At 40.5% G+C, this 13575-nt stretch overlaps 1 protein-coding gene across 1 annotated transcript in view; it reads right to left on the bottom strand.

Annotated features, from left to right (window-relative positions):
- Positions 1–683: 683 nt before the first annotated feature.
- SDC3 (syndecan 3) overlaps positions 684–13575 on the bottom strand; it is a 104074-nt gene continuing 91182 nt past the window's right edge. The window contains exons 4-5 of the mRNA XM_089483019.1: positions 11159–11423; positions 684–6869 (exon numbers count right to left, since the gene is read on the bottom strand). Coding sequence (XP_089339145.1) covers positions 6703–6869; positions 11159–11423 — 432 coding nt within the window. The 3' untranslated portion in view covers positions 684–6702. The remainder of the gene's footprint in view (positions 6870–11158; positions 11424–13575) is intronic.

A 13575-nucleotide genomic window follows, 5' to 3' on the forward strand; every position in this document is an offset into this window, starting at 1 on the left:
CCCCAGCTCCCTGAGTCATTCCTCATAGGGCATGGTTTCCAGACCCTTCACCATTTTAGTCGCCCTCCTTTGGACACATGGCTCCAATTTCTCAACATCCTTTTTGAATTGTGTTGCCCAGAACTGGACACAATATTCCAGGTGGGGCCTGACCAAAGCAGAATACAGTGGCACTATTACTTCTCTTGATCTAGACACTATACTTCTATTGATGCAGCCTAAAATCACATTGGTCTTGTTAGCTGCCACATCGCACTTGTTGACTCATGTTCAATTTGTGGCCTACTTGGACTCCTAGCTCCCTTTCACATGTAGTCTCATTCAGCCAGGTGTCCCCATCCTATATCTGTGCATTTCATTTTTCCGCCCTAAGTGCAGTACCTTACATTTCTCTGTGTTGAATTTCATTTTGTTAACTTTGGCCCAGATTTCTAGTCTATTCAGGTCATTTTGAATTGTAATTGTATGTAATTGTAGCTGTATGAAGGGTAAACCTCCATATAGGTTTTTTGCTGCATGTCCTGCTTGCTCCTATTTCTACACTTAGGTGTTGGAATATTCTGATCTCAGGAGAAAGAAAATGGAATAGTACTCAGCAGGGCATAGTGGTTGGAAAAAACAATTTTCTTTCGGTCCCCTGAAGGAATCCACAAATTCTCAAGCAAAGATTCTGATATCAACATTTGTGTTTATTTCCTTTTTATAAATGAGCACAACACAGCAGGAATAAAAAAAATAGACATTACCATTACAATGCTACATTGGCAAAAGAATTTTTTAAAATAATTTTTGAAGGTTTGTCCATGGACTTTGGACAAAAACAATTTAACCTTTTTTTATTATTTTGTCCTCTGGCTTCCATTTTTAGACACACACTAAATAGCAATTTCAGTACTAATTCCTAGAAGAGTTATATACATACAAAAAGAACTGTTTTAAGACATGTTTTATTTTTTAAAGTATTTACATGCATTGCTCCTCTGTGTTTGTACAATTGTATACCACTTGATATGTTATCTAATGTAAAACATTTCCCATTGTCCTGGTGGTGCTTCAAATCACTTTCACAAAGTATCTGTTTGATATCCAAATTATTCTGATCTCTTTGGCCCTCTCCAGATGGGCCCTTTGCGGTGCATCCACGACATGCTAGGGTTGCCTCGGGATGGCGCGTGCACACGCCCCGGAACCCTAGCACGTCATGCATGCACTGCTGTTACGCAGCGCCTTATACACGGCGCGCGTAACCATTACGTCGCATCTGCACAGCTTCTATACGGAGCTGTGCAGCTGCAACATACATGCACCGTCTTTGATGCTTTGCGGCACAGCAAAAAGGAGCCACTTTTTGCGCTCCTTTTCTGCTGTGCAGTTGCGCCGCGCAATTTGTATGCTGCGGCGCAGCTGCGCAGCAGAGAGAGGTGCCAAGGAGGCACCTCTTCTGGGCGGTCTGTACCCCGCCTCAGTTTCTGAAGCTATATATATATATATTTATATATATATATGAGATTCTTATTTACAAAAGAAACGGGTTATATTTTTGCCTTGGAGCTACAAAAACAGTGAAGTTGTTCAAGCAATTGAATTATTTTGTTGGTGTATGTTTAAAAGCAGTTTTATAAAACAGTAGTATAGATGTGGGTTTATGGGTTTGTTTGTTTTTTTGCTTTTAATCTAAATTGATTGTCAGTTGTAAATATATGATCTACATATATTTAGGTGATGGCACCTGAATGGTGGAGGCCTTTGGAAAAAACTGGGTGAAACAGCTCATCGAATTTTAGGGCAATGCAAACACTGAAACGTGTCAGTTATTTCCACATTCAAAGCTAATCACAGATCATCTCTAGGCCTATTCCTTCATTAGCACAACATTGTGTTCATTGTATTGATCCTGTTATGTTATGAGATTTAAGCTGCAATATCTTTTTCACACTGAAGAAGAGTTTTAAACAAGAACAAATATATTGAGATAATGAAGCCATCCAGAGTCAGACGGATAATCCTCTGGATCCCAAAACTCAATAGGACTTCCTTACTTTTGACTTAGAAGATATAGCAGTGTAGGTTGGTTGCATAAACCAGACCTGACAGTGACAGATTTCCAGGGTCATCCTCAGCAGAATGGGCAGGAGGTCCTTCCCTTGAAAACACAGATGGGATGACAGACCAAGTGTTTTAGTTGGTATACATATCATCAGCTAAAGAATCCTTGCAAAAGACCATCCAATCCAGACCATAAGATTACTTAACTGTCTTGGTTTAGTCCTGGATATATAAGAGATAAGATAAAAATTATATTCACTGAGTTAAGAATTAGAGATGAGAAGGCCTGTGGAAAAGAAATTGGGGGGGGGGGGACATTTTTGTCCACGTTTTTCCTGAAGTATGCTAAAATAAAATATTCCATAATTGCTTTTCTTCCTTTTTCCCCAACTTTTTCATGTTTTCTTCTGCAAAAAAACAAGAAAAATTGAAAGAAGGAAGAAAATCAATTATGGAATCTTTTATTTTAGTATGCTTCAGGAAAACATGGTCCCCCCCCCCCATTTTTCCCCATGGGCCTTCATATCTCTAGATGTAACCCTCAAACCCAGTATTATCTGACTCAAAGATGGACAATTTTCAGCTGTCTAGTTAACTACGATTTGTGCCATCCTGCATCCTGGTTGTCTGGCTAGTCTTTGCAGATCAACAACATCTAGAAGGGCTTTAGTTGCTCACCTCATAGTCTCTTCTGTCTGATATTGATCCAATAAGGCTGTAGGCAAAGGCCTTTCCCAAACATGCTTCCAGGAATCCCTTTTATTTGAGCAAGCTTGCAGCAAAGGAGTTTAAACTGGAATTTCATCCAAGTTCTCAGCCTGAAGGCTCTGAATAGATGAGCTTTCTTCATGCCCCGTGTAAGAAACATCTATTCTATTTATGTACATTTTAAAATTATTGTGGTGTGTGCATGTGTGTATACACACTCCAACACATGTGTATTATCTCTATGCAGAGCTTGTTTTCATACATTCTGTAGGTTTATCATTGGACAAAACTCCAGCACCACAAATAACAATATATAGTAGCAACAATTCCCTAGAAACCAAAAGCCATTTGAATCTAAATCTAGGAGAATCAAGTATCACATTACAGTACTCTTTAAATGGAGCAACATTTCCAAACAGATTTCATTAGTGAAATGAAAGGAGATCACACTTGTTTACAGAGATCAGATATGAACAAAGCAATTTAGGCCAGTTTCTATAAAGAGGCAATATTATTTCAGGAAGAAGGTGAACCACGAAAAGTACAGAAGCAAGAACAGAGAAACTTTCTGGGGAAGGATGATAGGCTGCTGTAAATCCAGCTGTTAGTACTAACCAGAACAGACCCATTGAATCAACCAGAAAGTGATACGCCAATACTTAAAAACCATTGGTTCAATGAGTGTACTTAGAACTGACACTACCAATTGGATTTAAGCCAAGGTTTCTAGCACAACAGAGAGTTTTCTGCCCAGAAAAATGTAGCTGTTTTACAACATTAAAGCTCTTGTATAACCTGACATTCTTCAGAAGTATAAGATGCCATCACTCACAGCCAACAGACTATGCTCAATGAAATAATTGGCACTGTAATATTGCACATCTGTTAGATATCAGGTGAAAAAAGACTGCAATAGAAGCATGGTTCCAAGCAGCATCTAGATTATGATAAACATATCAGTACTGTATGTTATTAGGAAAAGTCTTTCATAGTGAAACCCCATACACATACGCCAGGGGGTAGCTGCACTGAATCCAGTGGGTATTACGGAGATGTCAACTGCTGAAAGGCTCTCCATATGCACACTTACTTGAGTAAGTCTGACTAAACTGTCTAAAATGCATGAGATGGCTGCTATAAAGACAACTGAGACAGAGAACTTTATTGCATCAGAACCTGTAACGTTCCCATTGAGTTCACAAAATGTTCTGTGGCAGAACGATCTAGGAACGGGACTCATCACATTAGAGAAGTAATAACGGGATGATAACATACTGGGAACATATTATATTGCACAGCACCCCCTTTGAATGGGTGCTTTTGCCAAGTGCGTTCTCATATTGTACTGCTGTGGTGCATGCGCATTTCTTTAGCTGGGGCACGATGCCGTGATGTTATCACTCTTATCATCATTTTACCTTAGACAACTTCCAATTGGATGCTCTAGGACTGCAGAGGAGGAAATTGTCTCAGCCAATCAGGACACGAGGACTGACAAAATGGATATAAGAATGGATAGGATTACTGCACTAACTTTTCATGTTCCGGTATGATAACGTTCCATCTGTCAGAACTGTTTCTCATCGTCCTCACCCTGGAACGCTGTTGGAACACTTTGAAGTTGGAATGGGAACTCAATGGGAACCAAACTGTGCAGTAAACTTTGCTGCATTCCGTTCTCATTTGGTTTCTGGAAAGTTATCATAACACTATGCGATAAAGTTCAGAGTCATGTGAGGTGGAATGTGAGCATGATCCTTGCTGCCTGTCCTTGCAATCCTTCAGACACCAGAAGAGGAAGTAATTTCTATGGTCAGGAATCTGTTCTACTCTAGCAGGCTTCCCATATGATTTGGAATTCTGATTTTTCAGAGTACTGTTAAACTTGCAATGGGAAACATGACCTTTCAGATCACATTTTTTATTTTTATTATTTTTTAGATATATGTCTTTTCGTCCTGGGCTATACCAGCTACAGCTGCTGAGAGTGGTACTCCAAAACAGTTGGTGGTCACACACTCTCCATTCCTGCTCTGCAATGTGTAAGGAGCCTACTGAACTACAGCCAGATTTCCCATCCCCACAATTCTTCAGCCCTCAAGCCAAGAACTGTGGCTATAGGCAACAACAATCCAGAGGCTGTAGGTGCAACAGACTTGTCTCTAGTCTTTCCTGTCACAGTACTCCCATAATACTGGCAGGGAAAAGACTTCTAAACACAACTAAAATTAAAGATCTTTTGTTACCACCAACTCATTCTGCTTCTTCCTTGAATCACTTTGCCAGTCTTGTAGAAACTGGAAAACTGCTAGTCTGTACTTTTCATTGTCATTCTTTTTAGGAGTTAACAAAGGTTCCTAGCTGTCCATTGTGTATCATATGTGCCAACTTCATTATCACATTTCTTGTTCAACACTGAACCTTCTCCAAGTTGTTGCTATACCATTAAAACACAACCAAAGTTGGTCATAGCACTCTAGTTAGGCTTTGTGTATACAATGTTCAGTTACTGCTACATGAAGAGGTATTTGCCAGTAGCAACTGACATCTTGCAACCATGATGCATTACTTAAAACATGCAAATTTTTCATATGTTGTTTTCTCTTTTTTTTCTCATGTTCTGGTTTCTTTGGAGTCTTTTTTTTTGTAAAGTTGGCATTATTTTCAGATATGTCATATTTAATCCAATGCTCCAAATTGCACAATCAGTTCTTTAAATCTTTTCCTCTGTTTGAAATCTATACTGTGTGCAAATCTGCTCATCAGCACACATTGCTCACCCAAGCTGTCAACAAAAATATGTTAATTTGCTTTAAAAGGCAGATTCATATGAAATATTGCTCATGACTGCTTGATGTTGATCTATGAATATCTGATTTCTGAGATACAAGTCTGGAAGCCCATTTGTCACATACATATTTTATCACTTCCATTTTTTGGCAGTCATACAGAGTCAAAGATTTTGCAGAAGTACTTTATGGACTTGCATGATTTTGCTCTTCTCCATCCTCTGTATTACTCATACTCCAACAAAGAAGAAGATGACCACACACTTGTTGAGATGTGTGAAACATGAGCTATTCTTACAGATTTAGAAGACTTTCTCCTACCCCACCCCACCCCCATTTATCCACTTTTCCTATTAGGCAAATGAAAATGCTTGAAAAGGACTAGAAAAGTGTTCCTTAGTCAACCTCCTTTGCTTGCAATACTATTGAAATTGAGTTTTCTATGTCACTGTGAAGCAGCTGGACAAAAATTGATCAAAATGCTGAACTAGACACTGCTGCAAGCACAGAATGATCCTGTAGTTTCCGGTTCTGAACAGGAATGGATGAAGGGTGATGCCATCAGACAGAAAGTAATACACAGTCATAAAAATGGTTCTCTGTAGACCATGTGAGATCTCTGGTGAAACAATCCAAGGCCCAGTTCCAGCAAAACGGACTGATTTGGGGAGAATGTCGCCTCTCCTTGCACTTAAAATCAATAGAGTCAAACCTTTGTTATGAAGAGTACTACAAAATGCCAGAACGTGAAAGTGTCCATAGAACATTTTTAAAAATCGAGTCCTGAGAAAGGTGTGAATCCAGGACATTTCGGGCAAATTTACTAACTCAAGCATTCATCCAAAAAAAGGCAGCCCAAATAGTAATGAAATTGCTACCTCTTTGCTCCATATACCAGTGTTCCTTTAAATTGCTTTCTCCACTGATATGAGATTTTACTCTTTTTTTCATTTAAAAACATTCAATACTTTTTGAAATGGCCTCTTCAAAAACTCCATTAAAAGGGTCTTCTTCTATCCTTCTGTCCTTTTTGTTAAGATTCATAAACATGTTTAGAAAGAGAAAAAGGCTGGATGAATAGTAAGAGATTTCTGTTTTTCTGTTTTAAAAAGGACGGCTTCAAGACAGAAAGAGATAGTGAGGCACTCGAGGTTCCAGTTTATGCATAGAATTCCTCCTGTTTGTCAGGTTTTTGGTATGTAACACTCGCCTGCTTGGGTTCCTCCAACGTATAGCTGCCCTCATCTTTCTTTTTCATCCGATAGATCAACAGCATTACCAGGAATGCAGCAAACAGAGCCCCTACAACTCCACCCACAATCACAGCTGCAAACAAAGAGCAAAAAGAAGACAGTTAGCTGTATATTGGAAGGCCCCTAAAGACATTTTGTCAACTGAGGTGAAGGACAAGGATCCTGTATTCTTTTCACTTCAACAGTGTCAATGATATAGGGATGTGGTGGTGAACCTATGGCATGCGTGCCCACTCTGGCAGGCGAACCCATTTATGAGGGCACACAGAGAGATGCGCGCACCTGTTCCTCCTGTTCCCTGCCACCAACCCAGGCCTTTAGCGGTCTCTGGGGAGGCCTCCTGGGCCTTCAGCTATCTCAAGGGAAGTCCTGCCCCTGGAAGTCCTGCCCTGGGAAGGTGGAAGTCCCGCTCCTGGAAGGCAGAAGTCCTGCCACCTGGAAGTCCTGTCCCCCAGTCCCATCCCCTGGCACTGGGTAATACCCAGTGTCGAAACACCTTTGACTTTGGGCACTTGGTCTCTAAAAGGCTCACCATCAGGGTTATCTATTACACCTGAGAACAAAACTCTAGTTTAGGTGCTAGAAGACAAAGCTGTGGGACACACACACAGAGTGCTATCTTCCAAGAGAACAGAAAGAGCAGGATGCTTAGGAAGAATAACTAAGGTTTTGCAATTGTCGACTTTCCAGACCTGGTACTTGAGGTGTCTGCCTTATTCCGACTGGTGGTAGAACCTGCCCTATTGTGTTGCTATATCCTTATCATCCTCATCATCCGCATGTCACCTTTCTCCCAAAATAGGACTCAAGGTGGTTAACAAATTTTAGACAGTTGAAAACAACATAAAAGCATTCAACAGACAGATATTTTATCAGTAAACAGTCAGATGCTCTGTCTAAAGCCATATTTTAGAACACTATTTCATTTTCTTGCAATTAGGTGTACGGCAGTATATTTGTATTTTTTGTTGTACCAGAATATAATGTACTTACATGAATATTCTGTTACCATTGTAACCATTTTATTTTTTGTGCTGGCTTTATGCCGTAATAAATATTGCTATTGCTATAAAAGCATTCTAAATGTAGATATAAAGTTTAAAATACAATTAAACAATTTTAAGAAGCTAAAAACAGTACACATTAAAATATTAAAATATATTTAAAAACTACATATAAACCTTGACAGCATAGCATTTAAAAGTCCAAGCCTCATGAGTTTAAAAAAGCTTGATGGCACAAAAATATTTTTACCTGCCACCAAAAAGAAATCAGGGATGGGGCCATTCTGGCTTCTCTAGCAAGGGAGTTCCAGAGTCTGGGAGCAGCCACCGCGAAGTCCCCCTCCCATGAGCCTGAGAGGATGGTAGGACAGAAAGTAGGGTGTCTCTGGACAACCTTTGTCTTCTAATGGGCACTAGATACAGTTCTTCAAGTAACCGGCATCCAAGCTGCATAGGATTTTATAGGTGAAGACTAGGACTTTGAGTTGTGCCTGGAAATGGACTGGCAGTCTATAGAGCTGTTGCAACAAGGAATTTATATGTTTCCTGTCATCAGCTCCACTTAACAACTTGGCTACAGCCCTTTTGACAAACTGAAGTTTTTGAGCACTTTTCAAAAGCAGTGTCATGTAGAGAGCATTACAGTAATCCAAAAGCAATGTAACCAAGGCATTTACAGCCATGGCCAGATCTGACTTCTCCAGGAATGGGTGTATTGGCGCATTAGCTTCAACACTGCTTTATCACACTAGGAGGCAAACAGGATTTAAACAAGAGTTAAACGAGAGTTAAACAGGAAATGCCTGATATTTACCACACGACATTTCCTGTTTAACTCTCATTTAACTCTTGTTTGAATCCTGTTTGCCCCCTAGTATGATAAAGCAGGCAGTAAAAAAGAACGCCTGGTCACTGCTGAAACCTGAGCCTTTGGGTTGAGAGCTGAATCCAGGAGTATCCCCCAACTGCAAACCTGAGTTTTCAGGGAGGAGTGTAACCCCCATCTACTATAGGATGAATCCCTATTCCCAGATCTGTCTTTCAACTGACTACAAGCATCCCTGTATTGTCTGGATTAAGCTTCAATTTGTTTGTCCTAATCTAGTCCATTAAAGCTGCCATGCACTAGTTTAGCATAGGAACAGGTACCTTGAAATTAGCTGGAAAGGACTGATAGACCTGAGTAGCATCAGTCTGATTAGGAAACCTGACCCTCAAACTCCAGACTACCTCTCCCAGAAGTTTAATGTAAATGTTAAAAAGCATAGGGGACAAGACTCACTCCCGAGGTAGCCACTCCCGAGGCCACTGGCCAAGGAGTCGAGCAGGAATCCCCACCACCACCTTCTGAGAGTGCCCCTCTGAGAAGAGCATAGCCACTGTAGAACAGTGCCTCCAAGCCCCATTCCAGAGAAGCAACTGAGAAGGAAACTATGGCCGATGGTATTGAAAGCTGTTGAGGGCTCAAGCAGGACCCACAGGAACACACTCCCTCATACAGTTCTTTGCGTAGGTCATCCACCAAGGGGACCAAATCTGTTTCTGTCCCATGACTAAGAATTTTATCGCACAGGCCCTGGAATGGGCCTGTCGCGTTCTAAAAGGGGACATGATGAGAACAGGAAGTGGCATAGAACACTGTTTACTGCACAGGGAGAACGCTGCCGCCTCCAGACGTTCCCATCACGTTCTGGATGTGTCGGGGGGGGGGGGGGGATTTTCAGGAATGCTTGTGAAGAGATAAGTGGGCCAGCTACAGACAAATGAGGGCAGGCAGACAGGTAGCAAAGAGTTTTACTCTCAATTTATACACAGGTCATGCCAAATACCATAATTCTGACCCTTTATGATCTCCCCTGCCAGATGGATTCAACTATATAACCAAAAATAATCTCCAATGTTGTAATCTAATCTGATAATTTAATTCGATGTAAACTTCCTGTATTTTTAAATAACCTTTCTATTTTGTATGGTTTTAAGTTATATGTAATCTTTCTATTTTATAGGGTTTTAAGTTGTAGCATGTCTCACCGGGGCTAGTGACTGTAAATGAAGATTGGTTGATTGATTGCTTCATAATTTTGGCCTGAAAGCCTGCCTTCAATGTATACATAAGACTGACTTATAGTCAAGTATATATGGTAATTATCTATTAATAAATAACGTGAATAATAATAATATTGGTTGACTGGCCAAACCCAAAGAATGCTCAGCAATGGCTCATCTTCATCTTGGAGAGAAGTGATTAGTGAGGTGCCACCGGGTTCTGTCCTGGGCCCAGTGCTATTCATCATCTTTTTTTTACAGGAAAAGATATTCCACCTTTAACATTAGGAGAAATGTCCTGACAGTAATCGCTGTTGGACACCACTTCAGAGAGTGGTGAAGTTTCCTTCTTTGGAGGTTCTGAAACAAGAGGCTGGATGGCCATCTGTCAGAGGTGCTTTGACTGTGTGTTCCTGCATGGCAGGGGGGTAGGATGGGATGGTCCCTGTGGTCTCTTCCAACTCTATGAATCTATGTATTGGGTGAAAATACAATTAATGTTACCCCGATATTAACATTGCAGAGCTGTGGGAAATCTGAACAACAGCTCCTATTGTTCCACCAATTGATTTTCATTGCTAGTTCGGAATGCCAGTATGATTTGGTGATTAAGAGTGTTCTATGATTCTATGGATATAGTGATGCCAGAGCACTGGTGTTTTGGGGTTTTTTTGCAGGATAAAAATACATCATTATCATCATGAGAACAGAATACTGGACTAGAGAGGTTTTTGATCTGATTCAGCACAGTTATTCTTACATATGTACATATGTGTAAATACAAATTTTTATTTCTAATTAAGTTCTAATTCTAAGGCCATCCTGAGAATATATTTCTTTGAAAGAAAAGACATACTCAGCATCTGGACTTCAGAAATAATCCAGGTTGACACCACTTTAACTGCCATGGCATAATGATATGAAATTCTGGGATCTGTAGTTTTGTGAGCTATTTTGCCTTCTCTGTCAAAGAGCTCCGGTGCCACAAAAGCTACAATTTCCAGGATTCCCTAGGATGGAGCCATGACAGCTAAAGTGGAGCCATGACAGCTAAACCTGGATTATTTCTTCAGGGCATATGCAGTCCCAAATACCTAAAACAAACTGTAATTATGGTTCAGGACTAGAAACTGAAACAACAGGTTTCCTAGTCCACATCCCTTCCCTGCTGTTCTCTCTTACTTTCCTTGTGCCAATTTTTAGGCTTTCTTTATTGGACACTTTGAGATGTGTCTCCATTTTTTCCTGTGGGTATTTTGGAAAGAAGCATGCACACTGGTACACACATGTTCAGATGTCTTGCACATCTTACCTATGAGTACTTCTTTTCTTTCAAGGATGTTTTTCTGGGGAAGCTGTGCAGCTGAGTTTCCGGATTCTATCGTATTGTCTATGAGCCCTGGCTCAGCATTCTTCCTCAGCACTGGCCCAGCTGCCGGGGTAACAAGGGCAACCACTTCATTACTGAGCTCTGTTGGAGCTGAGTCCTCCTCCTCGCGGATTTCAAAGTCCCCACTGATGGGGACCTCCAGTTCATTATTCATTGCTGTGGAAAGGGTCACATCGAGAGGTTCTGTCTGTGAGAAAGAACAGGAAGAATTTAGAGAGTAGGAGGAAGAAGGAATGCTCCATTCCCTTCATAGCATTCCCTTCACATCACTTCTCTGTGCTTCTTGCCTTATTTTTATGAGCTATTTCCCCCTTTGCTGCTGTTGCTAACCATTGCTGGTATCCCAAGGCCTCCCTGTGCTGATCCCATTTATCCAGCATTGCCACAATGTCCCTGGAAACTGAATACTGATGGTTGGCACCAATTTTGCTTTGGTGCCTTTGGAACATAAATTGTGGGCATGTCTGCATTGAAATAACTATGACCATTGAGAATGAATTTGTCACACCATCACCATACCCATATGTTTTGCGTTTCTTTTACCATTCACTCTTCCTCCCCAGGTTTCGACTCCCACTTGGCCATGAAACCCACTGAGTGACCTTGGGAAAGCAAACTTAAACAAAGTGCAGAGCTGAACTGAACATCTTATTTTAGTTTTATTCATATGTGCAAAATCTCAGTTTTCATTCTAAGTCTAATAAGACACTTTGTGACCAGAGGGGTGGGGGACGACACCCTGAATTGTAAATACATCCAACCAGGGACTGAGAGCTAGTGTTGGCACAGTGGCTTGAGTGCTAGACTACTACTCTGGAGACCAGAGTTTGATTCCTAGCTTGGCCATAAAACCTACTGGGTAATCTTCGGCAAGTCTCATGCTCTCAGTCTCAAAGGGAAGGCAATGACAAACCTCCTCTGAACAAGTTTTGCCAACCCCCCTCCCCATGATAGATTCACCTTCGGGTTGCCGTAAGTCAGAAATGACTTGAAGGCACATACAACACCCTCTGTGTGTGTGTGTGTGTGTGTGTGTGTGTGTACCCACAGAACTTCAGTCCATCAAACTCTCCAAAATTTCACAGATGAAAACCCTGACACCTGTAGCCAGGCAACATGAATGTAATCAAAACAGCAATATCTTTAACTTAGCATCTTCAAAGGATTTTGCACTTTTATATTAATGTGGTATTTTAATTGTCTTTTAAAATTGTACTGTTTTGTTGTTGTTTTTAAGCTTTTGTGAACCACCATGAGTCCAAGTTCAGAAAAAGGTGGCATACAAATAAAATAATTAAATAGCAAATGATATCAATGAGGAAGAACATACAAGCTCTATCGGGGATGCTTTGATTGAGATTTGGTTGGGCTGGATGGCTCTTGCGGTCTCTTCCAACTATGATTCTGTGATGGATTGTATAAGCTACAAAAGGTTGCAGCAGTTTGATTTTGCTTGAGTCTACTGTAACATAAATTTCAGGAAACTTAAATTTCTAGGACTGACAGAGCAAGGATTGGCAAGAGGACCTAGTAATTGAAAATCCATAAGTTTATTTCCAATTGTCGACAAAGGAAAACAATGAACTCAGTGGAATTCAAGTTCCAAAAGCTGAGACCCCGAACAAGACAAAATGGCTCTTTTTATATTATTCAAGACAAAGAAGCTTCTTCAATACACCTGATTGGCTAATTACAATTTAAACATACAGAATTCTTACAATCAGAACAGAAATACATGCATACATTAAAACTGCATCATCACTCCTTACCCCCTCCTGTAGCCTTCCTCCTAACCTTGCTTCTGAATGTCAACTATGTATCCTTATCTCAGTAGTTTATGTTATGTCTTTTTACTGGTGCCAGCTTCCATCCAGGTCAAGATGCACTCCTTATTCCTTTGCTCTAGTTTTTCTAAACTCCAAGCCTTTATTTCAAAAACCATCTCTCTGGCTGACAAAGGTGACTCCATCTTTCTATAGTTTTTTATTTCAACAAGTAATATTTCCACCACATACTAGGAAGGGCAAGATTCCACCCCTTCCTGTGCTTTCTCTCATACAGAATTAACTGAATACTAACTACTTTTGGACTATGAACTCAATAAGCAGCAACTGATGTGCAAGCTGAGGACAAAGGGGCAAGGTAGGAGGAGAGAGAAACTGGGCCATTTTTATTGCATTTGAAATAGTGGAACAACAGAAGATTAATCAGGACCATCATTGCCAAATCAGGATCATTGGAGAGTTTGCTCCTTGTGAACTTTATACTTCATGTGCCAATTTATACTAGAATTTTCTCATATCTTGTTATGCTGAATTAAACTAAAATGGTTGTCTTTC

Source organism: Sceloporus occidentalis, unplaced genomic scaffold (genome assembly GCF_023333645.1).
Source record: "Sceloporus occidentalis isolate IW3139 unplaced genomic scaffold, rSceOcc1.0.p SCAF_20, whole genome shotgun sequence".
Classification (NCBI taxonomy): Eukaryota; Metazoa; Chordata; class Lepidosauria; order Squamata; family Phrynosomatidae; genus Sceloporus; species Sceloporus occidentalis.